This window comes from Oryzias latipes, chromosome 6 (genome assembly GCF_002234675.1).
Source record: "Oryzias latipes chromosome 6, ASM223467v1".
Taxonomy (NCBI): Eukaryota; Metazoa; Chordata; class Actinopteri; order Beloniformes; family Adrianichthyidae; genus Oryzias; species Oryzias latipes.
The window spans coordinates 6206376-6230073 of NC_019864.2; the positions used below are offsets into that span (position 1 = coordinate 6206376).

The following is a 23698-nucleotide window of genomic DNA, read 5'->3' on the forward strand; positions in this document are numbered from 1 at the left end:
AGAGTTGCAAGGTAAGGGGTGCAGGAACCCCGGGGACACCACAAATGCCCCGGCTGCAGCAGCCACCGGTCTGCCCCACCCATTCTGGGGGCCAGGAGACAGGACACAGCATGACCATCCTCCTCTCACTGTGTGTGTATGTCTGTATGTACTAAAGAGGTGCAAGTAACCCTTGTTCTATCCTAGGCACTTTACCATTGGGAGTTGGGTCATCTAGACCCACTAGACAGGGCTCTGAACCTTTTTTCTTCAATGATTTGTGATCTTCACTGGTGTCCATGGATTACATGAAATCTTTCCACCTTTATCCACCTTTGTCATGGTAGGGAGAACACGTCAATGGAAGGGTGGGGTCATCTAAGATAGCACAAGGGTTCAAATTGGTGGACCGAGGCGATGCGGAGTCTTCAACAGCGGAGTCCGATCTGCCGTTTTTTAAAAATATTTTATTTGAAATGGTTTATTTAAGCAATCATAGAATAATGCACAAAACAATTCAATAAGCATTCATATATTCATTCAAAGACGTATCAAATGTAGGATAATTAGATATTAAATCATAGATTGTCTGAAAGGGAGTGGAAGGAAGCGAACTTATATAATCCCACCCTCTGTAACCATTTTATTACATGATTTATTATTATCCGGTTCATAACTTTTCATCTGATATCAATGCCTTATTAACACACTTTCAGGTCATTACGTTTGCTTAAGTATCAATAAATCACATGACAGCGATGAATTACTTCATTATTATGTAAAGTAGATACAACTATTTTGTATAATAACATATCACAGATCAGTTATCTAAAATAAATTCAGATTATTTTCATTAGAAAAATCATGTTTATGATTAAAAATAATACCATCATAAAATAAACAAAACAAATTTTTTTTTTTGGAGCAAGTGAATTAATATAATTAGAAATCAATCATTTGAACCATCTTTGATAATTGATTAAGCTGTCTGTAGTGTACATACTAAGAGGGACAGTTGATCACACTGAAGCATGATTTACTTTGAGTTACATTCATTGCTATTCTTTAAACCTGATTTTTAAAAATCAATAGAAACATTTTTCGTTTTTTACAGTGTAACAGGTTAAGGTTGTGTCATTCTTTATGACCATCAGGCCACACTGAAGAATTCCATTGCAGTTTGAAAAATGTGTTAGTCTACATTTCTGCAACACTTTATTGTGGTTTTGCCATATAGACTTTGCAAACATACATCTATGGCGATGGTAAAATTTGACTTTACAGCGCAGTTGACATAGCACCTTTATATTATGACAGTAGCTGTTCCGTTTCTTTGTCAAATGGTAACATACTTAGTGAAGTCTGTCCAGCAAGAGAAGGAAGTTACATGACTGACATTTCTCTGAGCATAAATGTGGTTTGGACACTGTGCTGTCTCATGCTTTCCGGAAAGGGTGAAAAAATATACTATACCAAGTTTTTGGTACAACATAACATTTTTAGAGAATTTTGCCTTGGGCTGCATGGTGGTATAGTGGTTAGCGCTCTGGTGGCTGCCTCACAACAAGAAGGCCCCCTTGTTCAAGTCCCGGCTGCCCAGGATGTCCCTGCCTTCACCCACGCGTGGCTCCAGCAGCCCCGTCACCCAGAAAGGGTCAAAACGGGTTTAAAAGATGAATTACTTTTGTCTAAACAGCAAACAATCTTACTATTTCAAGTATTAAATATAAAGGTAAAAAGTTTTGTCATGTTGTCAAGTTGAGTCACGGCATCTAGACTTAAAATCTTCTTTCTTGAAACATTTCACTGCTCATCCACTCTGAGCACGGATCCTAGTCAGACCTGAGAAAAACTCCTAGTGAACGGCAGCTCAGTCAGATTGGAAATGAACTGAGACCGACCTCCTCGATTGATGGGTCAGAGAGCGCCAACAGGACCAGGGTCTGCTTGAGTGCATTCAGACTGCAAATTAGTTCTGAATTTTTCAGGTGAAGTGAACTCTGGTTCAGAACCAAATGTGTCCTGTCTGTATACACCTAAAAACTGTTTATGTTGTTGACAGGAACCAATGTGTGTTCACAGCTGCTGCTCCTGCCTGCCAATTCTTACATTTACTGTTGCCCAGAAGAAGATTGCTGCTGCGGTGCATTCGATAACAATCATGTTTCCCATGCTTTGCTTTTCTTTTATTGGCAGTAAAATAAATGCATAAAAAAGCTAAAGGAAAAAAAAAATTAACAGCTATTTTACGGTCCGGGAACAGTTTTTATTGAGAACTATTGTGTTTCTCATTTAGCATCTTTTTAACTCCAGTCATTTTGAAAATAAAAAAAGAATTCATGCTCTTTTAATTTGATAAAAAGATTTTATTATACATTATTTAAAAATTGCAAAACTAGCACTGATTCCTACAATCTCCATGTGGTAGTGGAATATTTGTTATTACTGTGGCTTACTGTGGGTTTTACCGAAGTGAAGCTCATCTTCAGGTTTGCTGCGTTGCTGATTCTTCCCTCTGCACGTCACTCATTATGTCCTTACTCTGAGCCAATAGCTAAAGTGCTTGTTTTCTTCCCAGCCAATCACAGTCAACTTCCTGCCTTTACATTCATAGAAGTTTGTTTTTCTGCATTTCAGACGTGTTACTGGCCCACCCCCAGCATGTTCTCTTCCTGGCTCTCCGCTTCGGCGCGGTCTGGGCTTAACCGCTATCAGCGTCCAAGCTATTTCATGCACAAATTCCTGCTGCACTATTAAAACTTTAAATCAAACTTTCAAGATCTCCTTATTGAAATGATCTTCAAGAGGTTATGTATAGGAATAAGAATAGAACTTTATACAATGAGAAAATCCATTTGTTACCATAGCTCAATAAAGTAATGCTAATGCTGGTGACATATCCACAGTGGTTCCTGTTCCCTACACAGTAATAGCTGGAATGTCTTTAATTTAAGTTTAGACTCTGTGGACCATGAATAGAAAAATGTCCTAGTATCTGACATGCAATATTCTTCAACGCTGAACAGATGATGTTTAAGTTCTTTAATGACTCATCTGGAACATTAATTTTTCTGATTCAGCACAGTCATATCGACGGTCACAGTAATTGTGTTTGAGATAAAACACAAAGCTGCTTTTATAGTGACTTCTGTGATGATTAAACTTCCCCCACAAGCAGGATGTTGAACAGAAGCACAAATACGATTAAGCAATGGCTGCTGCTCGTTGGTAGTGCAGCATTCTCTCTTCCTTCTGCTCGTTCACCTTGTTCCTCTTCCCAATCTACTCTTCTTCTGTCTTCTTTGTCATCCTCTTCCCTCCACAGCTCATCCTCCTCCTTTACTTTGTTGATGCTGTCACAGTTGTCTCCATCGTGTCCTTCATAGCAGTGGCATCGAAACGTCTTTGTCAGGAGCTGGAGATCCTGCTGGGAGTGCCACCCCGTAACCGTGAAGGCTCCGTCCCCAGAGGAATGAATGTGATAGCTGTCAGCACTCAAGTGGAGGTAGTGGTGGGCGCGGGGCTCCCGGCGAACACATCGGCCGTTGCCCTGGCACAAAGTGTGGCTGCAGATTTCAGCGGCTCGTGTGACATTAGTGATGTAGTGACCAAGGCGATGACTGATGAAGGACTTCACCATGCTGCAGTTATTCTGTAAAACAACCCAACAACCATAATGTTGTGATTGTTCAATTAACAAGGCTTTTTTACTTCTTCTCTACAAAAGTCCTTTAATCCTTATAGTTAATAAATCTGTGAAAGAATTTAGTCAGTGTCAAAAAAGTATGAAAAAACCTTTTTCAATCAGGATGTTTTACATCGTGTTTCATAGTAAAGTGAAACTCTGTGAACACAAACGATGGAGCATACATAGAGTGTCTGTGATGTCACAGAGTTCAGTAAGTATCAATATAACAATCCCAAATACTTTCTGCCATCTAGTGGTCAAAGCATGTAAAACAAAGTTTTGTAAAAGTTCCACCCAAACTCATTTAACTGTGGCCACTGCTATCAGTGCACTGCTGCAGACACGTGAAGATCTCCATTAAGATCACAGTAAAATGGTAAATGACGTATACTTGTATACAAGTACTTTAGTACTTTTCTCAAGGGCCCAAAGTGCTTTACAATCACAGTCCCATTCACACACTGATGGCGCCTCTGCTGCCGAACACTGGCGCCAACCTTCCACCAGAGGCGAGGTGGGGTTCAGTGACCAAGGAATCGAACCTGCAATCCTCCGATCAGAGGTCGACCGCCCTTCTGCTGCATCACGGCCGCCCCAGATCAGTATGAATCAGATCAAAATGTAGTAGAATTATCAATGTAAGCATTTGTTTATTGTGTTTATGTAGTAAGTAAAAAGGAAATCTAAAGCCAAATGAGCCATTAGTCTCTCGTGGATGTCAGCCCACGAGGTTTGTGTACTTTTATTGTCTAATTTAAGTTTAATATATTGAAAGCTGTAGAGCTGATTCTGATGTTTATTGATTGTGTTCCTTTGCTGTCAGTCCTCACGGTTTGTGAAGAGCAAATAAACACTGTTTTAAAAACCTAATGCTAATGTTAATTCTTCAAGGGTGCTTCAATCAGATGGTAGGAGTTAGGCATCCCCAAACCAATAGAAGATGGGAATAAATGTGACCACGTGCTCAAACACAACCTAAGACATGTACAGAACTTTTCTTAAAAGTTAGAATATCATTAAAACTGAAGTTTTAAAAGGGAAACTTTCATTAAAACCGTGGCTGCATGGTGGTGCAGTGGTTAGCGCTCTTGCCTCACAGCAAGTAGACTCCCAGTTCAAGTCCCGGCTGGGTGACCTGAAACAGAACACCAATGGGGGGACCTTTCTGTGTGGAGTTTGTATGTGTGGGTTCTCTCTGGGGATTCCAGCTTCTTCCCACCATCCAAAAACATGCTTCAAAGGTTCATTGGTTACTCTAAACTGTCCCTAGGTGAGAATGTGAGAGTGCATGGGTGTGTGATTGTGGCCCTGTGACAGACTGGGGACCTGTCCAGGATGTCCCCAGCCTTCGCCCACAAGTTGCCGGGATAGGCTCTGGTGGCCCCAAAATTGTATAAATGGATTAGGAGATGAATGACTGAATATATAAATATTTAACAGGATTTTAGAAAACAGGGGAGAAATCGTCCCAAATTTTGCAGAGCATGAATGTTTTAAACAAAGTTTCACCAACTAATCTTCCACTAAACTCAAAGCACCTGCACATGTTTTCCCCCAGATGTCATTAAATTGGTTTGTTAAGTTGAATTGTCTCAGTTCAATATGGAGAAGACTTCAGACTTGATAACTAGCCAGAAAACCATCACTACCCCCTCAATATTCTGGGTAAGGCATAAAAGTTTAAGCTAAGGAGGCTGGCTGTTTCCAAGAAGATCTACAGAACGTCAATGGAAGGGTAAAATGTGGCACAGAAGATGCTGCAGCAAAAGAGACAACCGTGGGCTTCAATGGATTATCAAAAGGACAAGATTCAAGAACATGCAGACCTCCAGAAAGAGTGGAATGAGGTGGAGGAGCAGCTTTAAAAACCTCCACATTAAGATGCATTCAGGAGACGGGCTACAACTGTCAGGTTTGACACTTCTGAACCTGGATCAAGGGAAGAAATGTTTCCACTGGGTCATAAAGAAGAAGGACGGGACTGTTGGCCAGTGGTCCAAGGTCCTGTTTTCTGATGACAAGAAAGTCTGTCTTTCATTTAAGGTCCAAGGGTTTGGAGAAATTCTGGTGAGGAGCAGAACCCAAACTGCTGGAGGTCCAGTGTGACATCTGCAATGTCCAGCGCTGGTGTTGGTAAACTCTGCTTTCTTTTTTCAAAAATCACTGCAACAGTCTAGCAGAATAGCCCACCGCGGCATGTCGCCTGTGTGGATCAGACCCCTGGTGCTGCTCCTAGATGTTTGCACCGCACCCGTTGCTTAAATCACTCCGCAGGATCCCAGAACGCGTCTGTACCATTGACCTAACAATGAAACTGGCCACCTCTTCCCTGAATCACATTAGGTGTGAATGCAGTTTAACCATAACCTGTAATCCTAATCTTAACCCTTTCTCTGGGTCCGTGTGGCCAAGAAAAAGGTTCAGCACTGCCAGTACGTATTTGGTAAATTACCTTCAAACAGTGCCTTTCTTTCTGGCTTATTTTTTGTGTGATGTTAGTTAACAGCAAGGTCTGGTAAACATATTCGTTTTGGCATTTTGTCATTTTCAAAATGTGTTGATCTGGAACCAAAAATTTGTCACTTTTCACCATTTCTTTATCACTGAAGATAAACTTTTCAGAAAAGAGACTAAAGGGCGGGGCTACTATGGTCAGGAACAACGGCCACACCCATTTAGAGGAAAGTTTGGAAACAGAGGCTTCAGATAAACATCAAATAATTTGGTTATAAACTTCATAATCATATTTAAAACAGCACTGGGGACATTCTCTATTTTTTATTTTATTTTATTCACAAAGGCAACAGAGAAAGTCAGAAGAGAAGGACACATACCTTAGAAGATGTCAAATTTAAGTCTCCCCATATAATGAATCCTGCAGTCCCCAAAGCAGCACTCTCTCCAATGGTGTAGATCAAATCATTCTGTAAATACAGAACTTATATTATAAAATATTACTCCAATAATAAAAAAGTGAGCTGATTTTAAATTGAATGACAATTCTAACATTACCTACAGTCAGGACCATAAATATTTGGACAGAGACACATTCTTTCTCATTTTGTTCCTGTACATTACCACAGTGAATTTGAAATAAAACAACTCAGATGCCATTAAAATGCAGACTTTCAGCTTTTATTGCATGAAAAAACGAAAGCATTTTTTAAACACAATCCCTTCATTTCATGGGCTCATAAGTAATTGGACAATTGACTTCCATGCTATTGCATGGGCAAGTGTGGGCAATTCCCTTGTTATGTCATTATGAGTGAATCATAATACAGAATACAGATGGACAACGACCCAAAACATACAGCCAAAGCAACTCAGGAGTTTATTAAAGCAAAGAAGTGGAAAATTCTTGAATGGCCAAGTCAGTCACCTGATCTTAACCCAATTGAGCATGCATTTCACTTGTTGAAGACTAAACGTCAGATAGAAAGGCCCACAAACAAACAGCAACTGAAAGCTGCTGCAGTAAAGGCCTGGCAGAGCATTCAGAAGGAGAAAACCCAGCATCTGGTGATGTCCATGAGTTCAAGACTTCAGGCTGTCATTGCCAACAAAGGCTTTTCAACCAAATATTAGTAATGACAATTTTGTTTTCAGTTCTTTCATTTGTCCAATTACTCACAAGCCCATGAAATGAAGGGATTGTGTTTGAAAAATGCTTTGGTTTTTCACATTTTATGCAATCTTTTTGTTCAACCCATGGAATAAAAGCTGAAAGTCTGCACTTCAATGGCATCTGAGTTGTTTTATTTCAAATTCACTGTGGTAATGTACAGAAACTAAATTAGAAAGAATGTGTTTCTGTCCAAATATTTATGAGACTATCATTTTGATACAATTATTACTTCCTGTGTTTCTCCGAGTATAAGCTGCAGTTTTTTGCATAGTTTAGGTAGGGGTTCAACTTGTACTCAAGAGCGGCTTACAGTATGTGATTTTACAAAAAGAATATATATACTATATTGCCTCACATATGTGTTATTTTCCCACTAACAACCACTAGAGGACACTGTAGATGTGTGTGTCAGTATTTGCTGCTGACAACAACACAGAAGAAGCACAGTCCACAATAAATAGGATTGTTCTCAAAGACACGGAGGTACAGCTGAAAGCGGCTCTCATTCAGACACAGCTCCTGCAGTGGAAGATAAACTTAACCACAAAAAAAATTCATCAACTTTAACCAATTTGAGGCAAGATGTTAATTGAATTGACCCACACAATAAAATATCATGTCAAAATGAAATAAAGAAACTTTTTCTGAAGAAAAGGCTTTGACATGTGTTGGTTTCCTCTCTAGTTAACAAAATCTGTGAACGTACTGTGCAAAAAAAAAAAAAAAAACCATCAAAACAGAAAACATGTAAAAAGGCATTTCATACCAAATACCAACATGTGTTATTCTTTAACTTACTGTAGTTAGAAAGGTCAGGGCATCATCCCGATAGCCAAGTCTGAGGTACACATAGGTGGGGAGGTCATACTCCTTAGAGGTCAGGGATGCAATTCGTAGTGCCTCCCTGATCCTGTATTGAGAAAAGTGCAGATTTTGGATGCTGTCTCTGTGGGTTTTTCTGATTCCCACAGAAGGAAATAATGCTGTGCTGCTGTTCCAAAGCCACAGCAGCTCATCATTCCTCAGTTTCTCCAGCAAGGGGCAGACACCAGTATAATTTTTTTCGTGCATGTTGTAGTTATGACAGTCAGGGTAAAGGTAGAAACCCCAAAGGGCATTTGGGCGGAGATATGATCCTAGCTGAATTGTCCGTTGCATGAACACCTTGGCGCTTTTCTCAAACCGCCGCCGTGCAAGCTCCTCCACTTGGGCCAGAGTAACATTAATGTACGCTTTCATTATCAGCTCCCTGGATTTGTGCCGATAAATGTCCTTTTTGTGCCAGTTCCGACTCCACTGAGGCCGCCAGAATTCCCAGTCTATCACAGCTAGACCACGGAAGTCTTCTGCTGGTATGAAGTGAGTGATGTCTTGGTAAGCTTTTAGCAAGTGGCGGTCCAGGCTGCTGTTTTGGGGTAAGCCACCATGTACGGCGCTGCCTTGTGGGTTGTAGTAGGGGTAGAGACCAAGCCTGTTGGCATAGAATATAGTGACGTTCTGTCCTGTCCAGTTAGCACGTGGGCTTCCTTGTATGTGAAAAATATGGTCAAGTTTGGCTGTGATGTTGTACTTGAAGGTGCACATGTCTAGTGGAGCATTCCAGGCTGCAATAAATGGCTTCTGTTTAATCAGAGGGAGCTTGGCAGGTTTCTGACTGTAGGTTTCATGGAAGAGCAGGCAGTTGCTGGTGAAAACTAGAAGGACTATGCGGTGAGAGAATATCCCGCCCACTTGTACCACAGGCATTCTGGGGAGGCATTCGAGAGCTACAAACTACCTGGAAAAAAAAAAAAAAGAGTCAAATAGATATTGGGTTTCTGTTTGTAGAGTGACAGATAAATATCATCAACAGGACTATTTTTGGTTATTTTGCCTGTTTCAGGAGAAAAAAACAGGTTTCATTTTTCAAATGCATATTTTCACCTTATAATTCATGTATTTATAATTGTTACATTTATTAACTAAATATTTAGTTAGCAAGTTAAATATTCAATTTAAGTTAAATATGATTTATAAGTATACTTTTAGTTTACAAACTATATATAAACTAAATTAAACATTTAGTTTGCAAATGAAATACTTAGATCTGACCTAAACTAAACAATTAAGTGCTGTAGCTGAATACTTATTTGTTATATAAATATTTAAGTCCAAATTCAATGCAACACAAGCACCTCAAAGAGATAACCTTAATGTGCTTGTTTGAAGGGTAACTCATTACTGCCAATAAATGCCTTTATTGGCATTGATCCGTGTTAACGTGTTAATAAGCTCCTTATAAAGGTGTTAATAGGCTGCCTAATAAATATGTCTTTGTTAATAGTTTGAGTGTTTTGCAGCACCTAATCTAAAGCGTTACCCACACAGTATTCCCGAGACACCCGCAGATACGCAGAATCCTCGAATACATGAAACTGCGAATTGAAACACGTGTAAGCAGGGGGAAACTGTATATTCACGTTTACAATTGATATTTTTAAATACCTTATATGTGATTATAAATACCTTAGTACTGCTACTAAAAGGCCAGCATTTAGTTGGATTATTTTCCTTTTGTCTTCAGAGTTTGTTTTGCTGCCTTCGAATAGGTACGTTTTATTTCTTCATCATTGTTTTCTACATACTCCACAACTTTCAAACTGTTTGCTTGTGAACTGTTACCCTTTAGTTTAGTTTACATATATTATTACTTTTTTTGTAGAATAAGTATCCACACCATTGACCATATACTGTCAGCAGTCAGATGTACAATCTTCCAAAAATCTTCAAAAGGGAAGAATTTAATAATGTATTCTGGGTTGAAATGTGCCAACATTGCCAACAGTATAAAGAGTTATATAAGAAGGCTTAGACAAACATATATTCAGCACAAAAATGTCTGCAGTATGCCATAAATGCCAGCAGGTTTCACATCAACTTGCACAAAATGTAAATAAATGTTGTGACCCACAGCACAATGTTGGGATAGCTGGTACATCTGACCATGGATGACCTAGAGAGCCCCAGTGAAGGTCAGCTTGATGAAGAGACAGCAGCTGAAGCTGAACTTGATGCAGGGAGTCAAGGTGATGGTCAGCCTGATGAAGGAAGTGCAGATAAAGCTGAACTTGATGTGGGGAGGAACGCTGATCAGCACAACACTGAGAGTCCATCTTCTCACTGTCAACAATGAAAACAAAAATGAAATATAGATGGATGATTCTTTTTATTTGCAATCTGACACACTGTGGTGCAAATTTCATTATATTGTTTGTCAAGATTGTATGAATACATTTAGATTTTTTGTTGTTCGTAAAAAATGTGGACCTGTTGTTGTTCACCTTTCGGCACATCCCCTAAGGAGTTTCCACAGCAAATCAACGTTTACTGATACCCACATTTGGTTTAGGCAAAGATTTTTGCATCGGACGCCCTTTCCGATGCAAAAATCAACCCTGTATTTGTATCCGGGCTGGGGACTGGCCGTCTTGTGGCTACACAGGTAGGCATTGCATGAAGGGTCTTGTCCAAGGAGACACCTTGGATTCAAACTATCGTGCCCTCTGGGAAATGAACCCTGATATCCCATGTAGAGGTTTTGCACGCAGCCAACTGAGCCATCCAGCCATTCAAGTATGAGGAATTTACAGCATGCTATCAAAGGTATTGGCTCACCCATCAAAAGGCAAAGCTACAGCAATTCAACATTCAGTTGAGTTTTAAAATGCCTCTCCCCTTTAGTATGATCTGTGTTACTATATCTTTTATAATTATTTTAATGTTTTGTAATGTATGTAGCCTTTTTTTTATCAATAAGTATTTAAAATTATTTTAATTGATCACTCATCCACAAAACAGTCAGGAGATTGTTTCCCATAATGCATTGTTTTTTAGTCAACAGGCGGCTTGCAGTCAGTGCAGAACTAAATTTCCGGCTGCGTTGGCTTAGGTTGGTGCCTTGTTCCCGCCCCTTTCTGGTGATATTTTTGTGATGAATGACAAGTGATGTTAGAGCAAAAACATACGTCACACACCAGGTGATCTGCGCAGCGTTGTGTCCACCAGGGTGATCTCAAACACGCTTATTGTGCATCTTGGCTGCACTTATTTGGTGTCACCTACATGAATTTCCATCAGTTTTTGAGCCTTTCTCTACGGTGGCTGACAGGGCTCACACTACATACAAAAGAAAAAAACGCAACGGCATTATCCGAAGCACAACGAAATTACGCGCAACACAACAACTAAACCGCAGCAATAGCATTAACCTCAGCACAACGGAAAAGAAATTTAGTTTCAAACTATTCGGTGCAACAGAGTTTTAGAATTCTGAGAAAAAAGTCAGAATTTTCTATGCCCTTTTTTTCCTTCTCCATGGCCCTAATCCTCTTCCGTAAGCAAGTGTACGGAAAAAAAACTCGTAATTTCACTAGATTAAAGTGGAAGTAAGCATACAGTGCAGCAGCAAGTGAACGCTGCGCAGCAGCAGAGCAGACCAACTAAACTCAGTAGAACAGGTGAGCTGAATGTTTATTGATAACGTTCCAAATGTCTGAAAGCTCATTTGTTTGATTTACGATTTATTAAAGTTTTATTTATTGATGGGTGGTTTACAGGATCTCTGCAGCCCGATGAAGCCGTCGGTATCCCTGCAGATGTCCACTTCCTTACTTTGTTCCTCCATTAAAGACAAACTTTGGTGTTTTTTCCTCATTAATCTATGACTTTTTTCTCATAAGTTTACGAGATTTGAAGTCGTAAATTTATGAGATAAAAACTTGTAAATTTACGAGTTTTTTTCTCGTAAGTGTACAACTTAAAAGTCGTAATTTAAAAAATGACAAAGAGCGTTAGAGGCAGATATCAATATGTGGAGAGCTGGGTAAATTTCTATTTTTAGACAAACGTATATTTGTAAGAAATTACGTTATCTAGTAAGAAAACACCCTAATCTTGTCCAAATATCACGCAGCTCTCAGGAGCGCCGAACAGATTGAAACTGTCGGACTTTTTTTTCCGCCGGTGGGAAAAAAAAGTCCTTTTCCGTTGTGCTGAGGTTATGTCGTTGTGTTGCGGGTAATTTCTTTGTGCTTCGGAGAACACCGTTGTGTTTTTTTCTTCTGAATGTAGTGTGAGCCTTGTCAGCCACCGTATCGGTAACGATTGTTCTGATCTCTAGTAAACAGCGCATGTTCTTTTACGAACCACAGTTTGAATTCAACTATGAAAATATAAGAGTGTTTGACTGGCTGCTCTACAATAACTTGCGACCAGGGTTTAAATGTGCAAAAGTCATAAGAGACAAAAATGGTTACTGAATTTCGTTTCTCCTTTACTGATTTGTGTTTTAAAGAGTAAACTTTAAAAAAAAACTTTCAACACAGACTCAAAATTGGGAGCAAATACTCTCTGACTTCTCCACCTTAAATTTCAATAAGTCCAAGTCCAGTCCAGATCTACTGACAATCATCTTCATCCACACTGAGGGTCTCAGCTGTTTGGGAGGAAGTGCTGCCAAGTGTCCATCAGTGAGAAGGAGAAAAGAGAAGCCGTGTTCAGAAGAACCATTGATGGATTTACAGAACTGTAGAATTTAAGTCTTCTTTTGTGTTTAATAGTTAGAATTCAACAGTGTTAACTGAACTGTGTTAATAAGGACGTTTAAATCAGAAAACAGTAGATATAGGAGACTAAATAAACAGATATGTATTACTGATTTATTTACTTATTGATTTTTTTATTTACTTATTTTATTTTTTTATTTGAATGAGACTTTTATAAGTACATTTTGTGCAGAAACAGTTAATAATAGAGTATAGTTAGTAGTATAGTAGATGTTCCATACAAATTTATTAACCTTCAGACACTCACAAGTTGCGTGTGTGTGCGCGCTAAAGTTGCGGCTCTGTCTCAGCTAGACCATGCCTTAAGTGGCCCCCAGGTAGATTGAGTTTGAGACCCCTTCATTGAAGTCTATGGGTTAGGAATGGGATGACATTGAAGTTCATATATGAGTCAAGGCAGGTGAATGAATACTTTTGGTAAGATAGTTTACATTAAATGTATTGTTTAATGCCGAATGTGTACAATTTGTATTTGCATATAGATATGACAATGGACCATCTCATGCTGCAAGGAATACCTCTGCATCATCGGCTGCTATGGACGTAAAAGGAGACTCAGCACACGGTGCAATGTTTTCTAAGACAACAGAAGTATCATCCCCTTGTCATGTTTGGAATGTTCCCCACGTGTTCAAACACACGGAAGACACGATGGAACCTATCGTATCACAATGCACATTAGGAAATAGGAGGCATCATCATCAGAACAATTCAAGTCAATCTTCATACACACAAGAATTAAGAATTAACATGGAGGAGGACTAAAATAAAAGGAATATAAATTGAAATAAATGTGTCATAAAATCCTTAAAATTGGAATTAAATAAATAAATGTCTGATAAAATGTGTAATTAATTAATTTAATTAACAATTTATTTTTTACTTTTTTCACTATTTGGTGCGGCTGTGGTGCAGTGGTAGGGCGGTCGACGATTCTCGCTTTGCCCACCCATGTGTCGAAGTGTCCTTGGGCAAGACACTGAACTGAACCCCACCTTGCCTCTGGTGGAAGGTTGGCGCCAGCGTTTGGCAGCGGAGCCGCCACCACTGTGTGAATGGGACTGTGACTGTGAAGCACTTTGGGCCTTCATAGAAAGTAGAAAAGCGCTATATAAGTATACGCCCTTTGCCCTTTATTTATGTTATGTCTACCTCTTAAGTTTGTTGCAACACAACACAATGCACATTTTTTCACCAGTTCTATTTCCAGTCCATTACTGTGTCAATTTCAATGTAAAAAGCCAGAGAAACAGGAAACAAGCAATTTTTGAAAATGTCTGTTTTATTTTCAAAATAAAACTTTGTACGTTGCTTCAATAATGAAGAGTTGATTTTCATAAATTTACGACGTTTTTCTTGTAAATACGAGATTAAAGTGAGCAGTGCAGCAAGTGAATTCCTATGCAATTGAAAACAATTGAACAGATAAGCTGAATGTGGTTTTTATTTTTTATGTTTTTATTGAAAACACAAAGAGAATCGTTACATACATGGGATACAAAGAAACAAAGAAATGGATGCATATTTGTGACACGACTTGGTTTCAGCACATCTTTTTTTTAAACACCGATTTTCCACCCCCCCCCCCCCCCCCCCCCGAAAAAAACTCAAAACCCCCTCTCCATAATTTGAAAAACAAGGAGTGATAAATATTGTCCAATGTAACAAAAGCATTACTCTGTATGACCAACACTATTCCACAAAACTTCTTGTGAAACATATTATTAGTACCAATAAGGTGTACTAGAATTACTTTAAAAGAAGAAAGGAAACATAATATGTATATCTATGTACAGTACAGACCAAAAGGTTGGACACACCTTCTAATTCAAAGAGTTTTTCTTTATTTTCATGACTATGAAAATTGTAGATTCGCACTGAAGGAATCAAAACTGTGAATTAACACATGTGGAATTATATACATAACAAAATATGGAGCCCTATACTGTTCATAATTAAATAAATAAATATTTAATTAAATAAATAAATATGACCCCATGCAAATATATAGTCAACCAATTAATCTCTCATAAATATATAAAAAGATCATGAAATTGTGAAAAACCTGGACAAAGATTTTAAATTAACCATTATATTATTCAATATATTTCATTTTGCTTTAAAAACCTTTTCATTATTTTAAAACAGCCTTTTAAAATATTCATTTTTAATCATGTTGAATATTATTATAATTCTGTCTTTTTTCAGAAGCTCGTATTTCAAAATCAATATTTTCCAAAGTAGCTTTGTTTTTATTTCATGTTGGTGTTTTTCAGAATGACTCATTTATTTCATGAAGAGCTTTTTCAGGAGAATGAGTCTATCTGTCAATCAGTGATAGTGGGCGGGATCTAAACGCTCATTGGCTCATCCATGGAAATCGACTCTTATTCCTCGATAGCCGCTCAGCCGTGTACCAGTCAGAGAGATGACATATTTCAGTTATATCCGCACAGCTTTGCTGACATTACAGATCAAATAGAGACAAACTATCTGTCTGCTGCAGAAGATGCAAACATGGACGACTCTGTTTTTGTAGTTTGAGGGTTTGTGTGGACCAAACCACAGAGGAGCTCCGGTGGTCCAAATCTTGGTGTCCCCCGTTGAAACACTCCTCATTCTTACGCCATTCACTCAGAGCTCACATCGTGCCTCACACTGTGTCGGCTCGCAGTAGGTGAGCTGGCGGACCGACAGAGTCAGACCAGGCAGCTGCGCAAAGTGGAACAAGCCTGCTCAGGCCTCCTGAACATTCTGATATTTTTCTATTTTCAATGAGACAATGATTATAATCAGGTCCTCTGATTTTATTTTTCCCTCCCGGGAATTTGTTGAACCTGCGATGACGTTTCTGACCGTGGTCGGAAAACGCAGCGGAGATCCAGGATTGATTGAGCAATTCTGCAGCCAGTGTTTACTCCAAGAACCAGGCTCTGTACTTTGGAGGATACCTTTTTTTACTATTACTTTTCTGGGGGACAGGGCAACAGACCCTTAACTTGCGCTCACACATACACTCTCGCGCTGCCTGGGCGCTCTGATTTACACGTAATTTAAGACGTTTGACTGCGCTGAGCTGAAGCAGAGACTCTCTGGGATGATCTCATGAACTCAAACATGGAAACAATGTTATCATGTGGAAATATTCAAAATAAATAAACCTGATCTTTTAACACTCCATGTGCATTGAGCATCCATGCATTGTTACTGAGATAAGCACAGGCAACCACTCCATGTGGCTATCCGGCTAAAAACATTAGCTGGTAGCCCCTGCCACACGCGGCATGTTGCGTTCATGGAACTCCAGTTCATAGACGTTTTGTGGAACTTCAACAGCCACCCAGCCTAATTCAGACCACTACTAGATGTTAATGAGAAGATGAAAATTGCTGAACCGACCACAAAATCACCTGAATTATGCACACTCGCCCAAAGCCACTTTTATCCGCAAATTTAGAATAAAAACTGTCCAATTTCTGGTAACACTGTGGATGTGTTGAGGTGTCTCCGCCTTGTCTAGTTTGACTGACAGACAGAGACATTCTCCTGAAAAAGCTCTTCATGAAATAAATACGCCATTGTGAAAAACAGCAACATGAAATAAAAACAAAGCTACTTGGAAAATATTGATTTTGAAATCCAAGGTTCTGAAAAAAGACGTAGAATTATAATAATATTCCACATGAATAAAATTAATATTTTAAAATGCTGTTTTAAAATAATGAACAGGTTTTTAAAGCAAAATGAAATACATTGAATAATACAATGGCTAATTTAAAATCTTTGTCCAGATTTTTCACAATTTCAGGATCTTTTTACATATTTATAAGAGATTAATTGGTTGATTGTGTATTTGCATGTCATATTAATTTATTTAATTAAATATTTATTTGTTTAATTATGAACAGTATAGGACTCCTTAACAAAAAAGTGTGAAACAACTGAAAATATGTCACATTCTAAGTTCTTCATAGTAGCCACCTTTTGCTTTGATTACTGCTTTGCACACTCTTGGCATTCTCTTAATGAGCTTCAAGATGTAGTCACCTGAAATGTTTTTCACTTCACAGGTGTGCCCTGTCAGCTTTAATAAGTGTGATTTCTTGCCTTATAAATGGGGTTGGGACCATCAGTTGTGCAGAAGTCAGATGGATACACAGCTGATAGTCCTACTGAATAGACTGTTAGAATTTGGATTATGGCAAAAAACAAAAAACACAGTTAAGTACAGAGAAACGAGTGGCCATCATTACTTTAAGAAATGAAGGTCAGTCAGTCTGAAAATTGGGAAAACTTTGAAAGTGTCCCCAAGTGCAATCACAAAAACCATCAAGCGCTACAAAGAAACTGGCTCACATGCAGACCGCCCCAGGAAAGGAAGACCAAGAGTACAGAGCTGTGGAGGATAAGTTCATCCAAGTCACCAGCCTCAGAAATGGCAGGTTAACAGCAGCTCAGATTAGAGAGCAGGTCAATGGCACACAGAGTTCTAGCAGCAGACACATCTCTACAACAACTGTTAAAAGGAGACTGTGTGAATCAGGCCTTCATGGTAGAATATCTGCTAGGAAACCACTGCTAAAGAAAGGCAACAAGCAGAAGAGACTTGTTTGGGAACAAGAACACCAGGAATGGACATCAGACCAGTGGAAATCTGTGCCTTTGGTCTGATGAGTCCAGATTTGAGATCTTTGGTTCCAACCACTGTGTCTTTGTGCGACGCAGAAAAAGTGAACGGATGGACTCTACATGCCTGGTTCCCACCGTGAAGCATGGAGGAGGAGGTGTAATGGTGTGGGGGTGCTTTGCGGGTGACACTGTTGGGGATTTATTCCAAATTGAAGACATACTGAACCAGCATGGCTACCACAGCATCTTGCAGCATCATGCTGTTCCATCTGGTTTGCGTTTAGTTGGACCATTATTTATTTTTCAACAGGACAATGACCCCAAACACACCTTCAGGCTGTGTAAGGGCTATTTGACCTAGAGGGAGAGTGATGGGGGGCTGCACAGTCACCGGACTTGAACCCAATCCAGATGGTTTGGGGTGAGCTGGACCGCAGAGTGAAGGCAAAAGGGCCAACAAGTGCTAAACATCTCTGGGAAGACTGTTGGAAGACCATTTCAGGTGACTACCTCTTGAAGCTCATCAAGAGAATGCCAAGAGTTTTTCCAAATTTTCATAGTCAAAAAAATAAAGAAAACTTTTTGAATGAGGTGTGTCCAAACTTTTGGTCTGTACTGTACATACATATGCATACACACATATATGCATATGTATACGCATCCCCACACATACATACATGCACACCCATACAATAAAAATAAACCCAGTGGACCTGCAATTCACCATGCAAAACATTAAATACATTAGAAAAAAACGAAAAGAAAATAACTCAGAGTTTATAATAAAAAAAGAAAGAAGGAAAATAAATAACTATATAATGGAGTAGTTACAGTATAACAAGCAAAATTATTTACTCAGATGCCATTTTAACCTGTTAATGCAATGTCAGTCATGTTTTTATAATTACATCAGTAAGATGTAAATTACCAGTCATAGCTTCTTTACTCCCCAAATTTCTGACTGTAGAACTTTTGTGCTTCTTCCGGAGAGTAAAACATGCAACATGCAGCACATGCAGACGGGCAGGATAGATCCGATGGAAGTGGAGATTCTTCTCATAAAAATTTTGAAAAACAGACCAAAAAGGCACGGGGGGATTTCCTCTGGGACGATGTGCCGGTGGCGGACCGTGATATGTCTCCCGGTCTGGTACTGCAGAAAAAGACTGCAGGCCCCATCGTCTCCACCAGAACCTCCTATATGAACCGTAGCAGATCCTTACCGTTCTCACTCCCTTCCAAAATATTCAGTATGCAGAGATTTACTCCAAGTCGTCCAGTCAGTTCAGGAGAAGCTGGTTGTTTTTTGCAACGTTTTTATGGCGGACTCAGCCACCGCCAGGCTTTCAAAGTTGTCTGCAGCCATAGACTCCACAGAGGCAAGGCGCTTGTGGAAGGAGGTAACTGTGCTCTTTTAAGTCTCCAGAAAGGTTCGTAGCAGCTTAATAGACTCCTGTATTAGCGAGGATACGTCCTCCCTCAACAAGTCCTTAACCGCTCAGTGACCCCTCCTCGTGCCCCCTCCCCTCCCAGCTGCATTAAAAAGTCTTATTGCACTCGGGGCGAAGGACTTCCTGAGGCTTTCAGCATACACTGAGTAAATTACAGCTGCCTTACGAAATTTTCTAAAAACGTTTTTGGTCTCGAAGTGTTGATGAAATCTGCACCAAAGTTTCAAAAAGTCAACACATGTTTTAGATGTAAATCGTCGTTTTGCCTTAGTCACAACTCCCTTTCCACCAGGCTGTCTCCGGGCGAAAAATGGGCAAATCTTTACAGGACACGCAGGCAATATCAAGGTCATAGACCGCTCTGTTAACTCGGAAAGCAAAGATGTTCATGCTTATTTACTATACGACCATTCTGTGAGTGTCAGGTTGTAGCAAATACTTAACCCTTGTGCTATCCTATGACCCCACCTTTACATTGACGTGTTCTCCCTACCATGACAAAGGTGGATAAAGGTGGAAAGATGTCATGTAATCCATGGACACCAGTGAAGATCACAAATCATTGAAGAAAAAAGGTTCAGAGCACTGTCTAGTGGATCTAGATGACCCAACTCCCAATGGTAAAGTGCCTAAGATAGCACAAGGGTTACATGACATGCAAGGGTAAGTAATGAAGGAGTTGAGATGCAGGGATTTTCCATTTTTCAATCCCACCCAAATCCTGTGGAGTGCGCCCATTAGTGCTGTTCAAGTGATAAGTGCTGCAGTATTGAAACAATCAGAGGGCATCATGCTCCCCTCTACAACCCCCCATGGGTCCAGACAACCCAGAAACCTGCAGCATCTATATGGGTCGAACAGTACATGTGCATGGGACTAAAGTTTAAAGTAAAAAAAAAAAAGAAATTGGGCAGTTTTTTCTTTTATCAGCATCTCAAAAGTTCATCCATCCATTTTCTGAACCCTTTAAATCCCTTGTGGGGTCAACGGATTGCTGCGGGAGCCAGTCCCAACCTGTTAGACCAAGGCGGGATACAGCGCGACAGGTCGCCAGTCTATTGCTGCCCCAGAACCACACACACACACACGTTCACCCCAGGGACAATTTAGAACCCTTAAGCGTGTGTGTCCAGGGAGAAAACCTACGATTCACGAGTGTGTGACTCAGCCAGAGGATCTCTGGCTGGTCAGAATCACTTTGCCCCATTTCAAAAGTCTGCACTCTCGTTAACAGTTTGCTTCAAAAAAATGTTTAACATAGGTTTCAATTTAATTTTTTAGCACTTTTCCCAGCGCTACTTCGGGCTGCATTAAAATAAATCAATAAATAAATAGTAGCTGCATTCACAAACACTTGGTCTGAGTTGAAAGCTGTGAAGCTTGGCAGAAAAACTGGTTCCGTCCTGTAAAGTTCCTGTGCTTATGTCTGACTCTGCATCTAGGGTGTCAACATTGCAAATGTTCTCTTAGTCATGAACCTAGACATGTTTCTACCCAGACAACGTTCCACTTTTACATTTACTGTGCACATTCATCAACTCCATTAAGATTCTTGTTTATAGGTTTTTAAGTATTACATTTTGTACAATCATGATAACAGTAATTTAAAGCTGTCTCTGTGGGTTTTGTTCATAATCTCCCCCTAACTATCTGGTTTGGCACTGAAAATAATAATTGTCTAATTATATGGTTACAAGAAGGCAGCAGCAACTGACTGAGAAAATGTGCCAGAGTTCCAAGCATTACTATCAGTGTGTGGAAGGTCAACAGGCAAAAAGCATCGGCTTATCACCAGCAGGGGCTGTCTGTCATAATTTTGGTTAAATTATGCAAATGTAGGATTTATCCACTTTTTAAACAGAGCCTGTAGTATTTACTCTGGAGTATCAAGCAGTATTGAGCTCTGTTTTTCTCACAGTGATTCTCTCACAATGGAACATGGTTGGGAGTGGGGTGAAAGCACAATGATGCTCCTATTTATGGTTTGGCTCAATGTCAACATAAATCCTTTAAACCGAGTAGCTTGGAGCCAAGGGTTGTCTGGGAATGATTAAGGTAAAAAGTTTGTTGATGTCTGTGGTTTTGTGGCGTGGAGCAGCTCTGCTCGTTCAGCAAATAGATGAAAGATCATTTGCATAGTTCTTAGTGTCTCTGTTGGAAAATAGAGGCGGAGTTTAAACCACAGCTGCTAGTGTTTGAAGTTTAGATGGATCGTTTGAACGAGTATTGTTTCATCTTATAGCAGCTCTCCCAGTAAAGAACAGATCACAAATTCTTTGCTTTGACAACTTTAAAATGTCTGTGGCTCAGAGTTATGATCCACTCTTCAGCTTTCAGCAGTTTGGAGACATTTATGTTACTCTTGGAGCAAACCGAGTCTTTTGGTCCCATTATAGGACTAAATGAGGTTGGTATGACAAAGAATGGGAACACAAAGTCATGTTAACACCCTCAGACATTCCAGAGGGACATGCTGGGCGGGATTTTGGGAACCTTAAGTGGAAGCAACACAATAGGCTTACATGCTGTATACCATGTGTTATCATAAAAATAAAAAAACAACCCAACTTGATAAGATTGCACTATGAAGCAAGAGTGCGCTTTGTTTACCGCATCTTTTATAAGGAATGTTTCATACATGATACAGTGATGAGCACATCACATATATTGTCTTTTATGTTGCAGTAATAACTGTGCATGGCAGAAGGGGGTAAATCCTTTCATAAACCCCTAAAGGAATCCAACGGGTCAAGAAAATGGATGGATGGAAGCATCTCAGCAGCAGTCTTTTTCCTGCTATGTTTGCTCCACTGAAGCTTTGGCACAACAGTTTCAGGTTTATCTACCTCACTTGCAGTAACTAACTCCTCATAACACCTTCAAAAAAATTACCCTCATTTTCTGTTGAGCCAATCACAACCAGATTTTTGCCTTTAAGTCCAGACTTGGGTGTTTGTTGCTCCTGATCAGGTTTGTGCTGCAGGTATTTATGCAGCCCTCATAGATTCTCTCGTGTTTTCTGCTTGTCATTCTTCACCTGATTATTGAGGTGTTTTGTGAAAACTGACCTTCCTGTAACTGGGTCCTTGGTGGTCCCTGTCACAGGACATTTGTCTCAGCGCATTACAGATGGTTCCCCCAGACCTCCTCTACCAGTAAAATGCTCTGGCACTTAACCACCATCAGTTCTCCTTCAGGCTCAAGCTACAAGCCGTCATGCCAAAGATTTGTGGACTTATTTTTTCCACACATGTTCCTGGACCACAAAGAAATCATTACACATATTCTTCATAGTCTCATACAACACTGCCTCCTTACAAGGGACTAATCCCAGCACAATTCTTTCTGAGTGGAGTTTGCATTTTCTCCTTGTGCATGCCTCGTTTTCTCTGGGCAGTCCAGCCTTCTCCCACAGTCCATAAACAAGCTTCACAGGTTAACTGATTATTCTAAAATGTCCCTTAGATGTGTGAGTGTGGTTATTTGTCTCTGTGTGCCTCTAATGGACAGGCAAACTGTCCAGGATGTACCCTGCTTCTGCCCAACTGTAGCTGGGTAGTCCCAAGTATTCAAGGGACCCTGAAGAAAAATGAGTGTGAATAGAAAATGACTCGATGGACTTGTACAATGTAGTTACTAAGCTAGGCAAGAACATTTCTGCTAACTCACTCAATCTTTTACTGTTCACTCTCAATGGCATCTGCCAATTCCTATTGCTGTCACATGATTTTAAACATCAGTATACATTACTCTATATGACAGCATACAATTAAGGAGAGGGAAACATGCTGTTGCTAAAGAAGATTTGACATGGAAACAGAGCTTTAACAGAAAATGTTCCGTTCGAATTACCCTCAATCACTGCTTAAAATCGCCACTCAGTGCCTGGCTTTAGATGAGCTCTGGCCTTCTCCTCTGAGCTTATTTCGCACAAAGTTCAAATCCTTTAAGCTAATCAAGACACCAAGCTCCAAATTAAATTTTGTCCTTTTTGTCTCCGTGTGGTTGGCAGCCAGGATAACACGTCCCGCTAAAAAAAGTTTAACTCTAAAGACAAACCGTCTATTTTTGTCAAGCTAAATGCTCTCTTTTGCTCAAAAAGGACTCTCACGTAGTAATCTTTTCTGAGCCACAGTGAGATGCAAAGTAAGAGATTTACTGTCTGTATGTGTGTTGCAGCTCCTGCCTTCTGAAGTAACAGCTCTCAGAAGCGCCACAGTGTGCTTCTCTGTATTTGACTTCTCACAAATCAAACTGTAATGAGAAAAGAGTTTGTTTTACTTGGTGCGCTTTGTTTAGAGTGAGCCAACATTCTTGAAATGAAAGAGCACCTCCTCTTTCTGCTTTCCTTGCTCTACACTCAACAATCTTTTACTCTTAGAGTATTTCTTCTTTAACATTACAAGAAAGCCCATATTCTTATTACAGCAGCAAGAACATTCACAAAAAGTTTATTTTTTTGACATAAAAGGAATGTAGATCACCAAAGAAAACAGGTTTGTAGTTTAAAGCTTTACCTGCTGATAACGGCGTCCTATTCCAGTAGGGGTCCCGATGACACTCTGCTGCTCACATCCCAGAGGGCTGAGTTCAGTCTGAATTTCACTCTGAAACACAAGCCAACCATCCACACTTATACACAGCTCAGAGAGGGAGGAGGGGGAGGAGAAAAAGTCTGCCCAGAAAACAAGGACCAAAGAGAGGGAGGCTGGGTATCTCT

At 39.8% G+C, this 23698-nt stretch overlaps 1 protein-coding gene across 3 annotated transcripts; it reads right to left on the reverse strand.

Annotated features, from left to right (window-relative positions):
• Window positions 1–889: 889 nt before the first annotated feature.
• LOC101170425 (hyaluronidase-4-like) lies at window positions 890–23618 on the reverse strand. Of its 3 annotated transcripts, XM_011475738.3 has the most exons (6): window positions 23496–23618; window positions 10246–10454; window positions 9659–9709; window positions 8094–9072; window positions 6502–6591; window positions 890–3631 (listed from the first exon to the last, which is right to left on the reverse strand). In XM_011475738.3, the coding sequence occupies exons 4-6, from the start codon at window positions 9039–9041 to the stop codon at window positions 3137–3139; spliced, it is 1533 nt and encodes a 510-aa protein (XP_011474040.1). In that variant the 5' UTR covers window positions 9042–9072; window positions 9659–9709; window positions 10246–10454; window positions 23496–23618; the 3' UTR covers window positions 890–3136. The 3 variants fall into 3 exon arrangements, with proteins under 3 accessions (XP_011474040.1, XP_011474038.1, XP_011474039.1); XM_011475736.3 differs by lacking the exon at window positions 9659–9709 and having other exon boundaries at window positions 8094–9068; XM_011475737.3 differs by lacking the exon at window positions 9659–9709 and having other exon boundaries at window positions 23496–23617.
• Window positions 23619–23698: the final 80 nt, after the last annotated feature.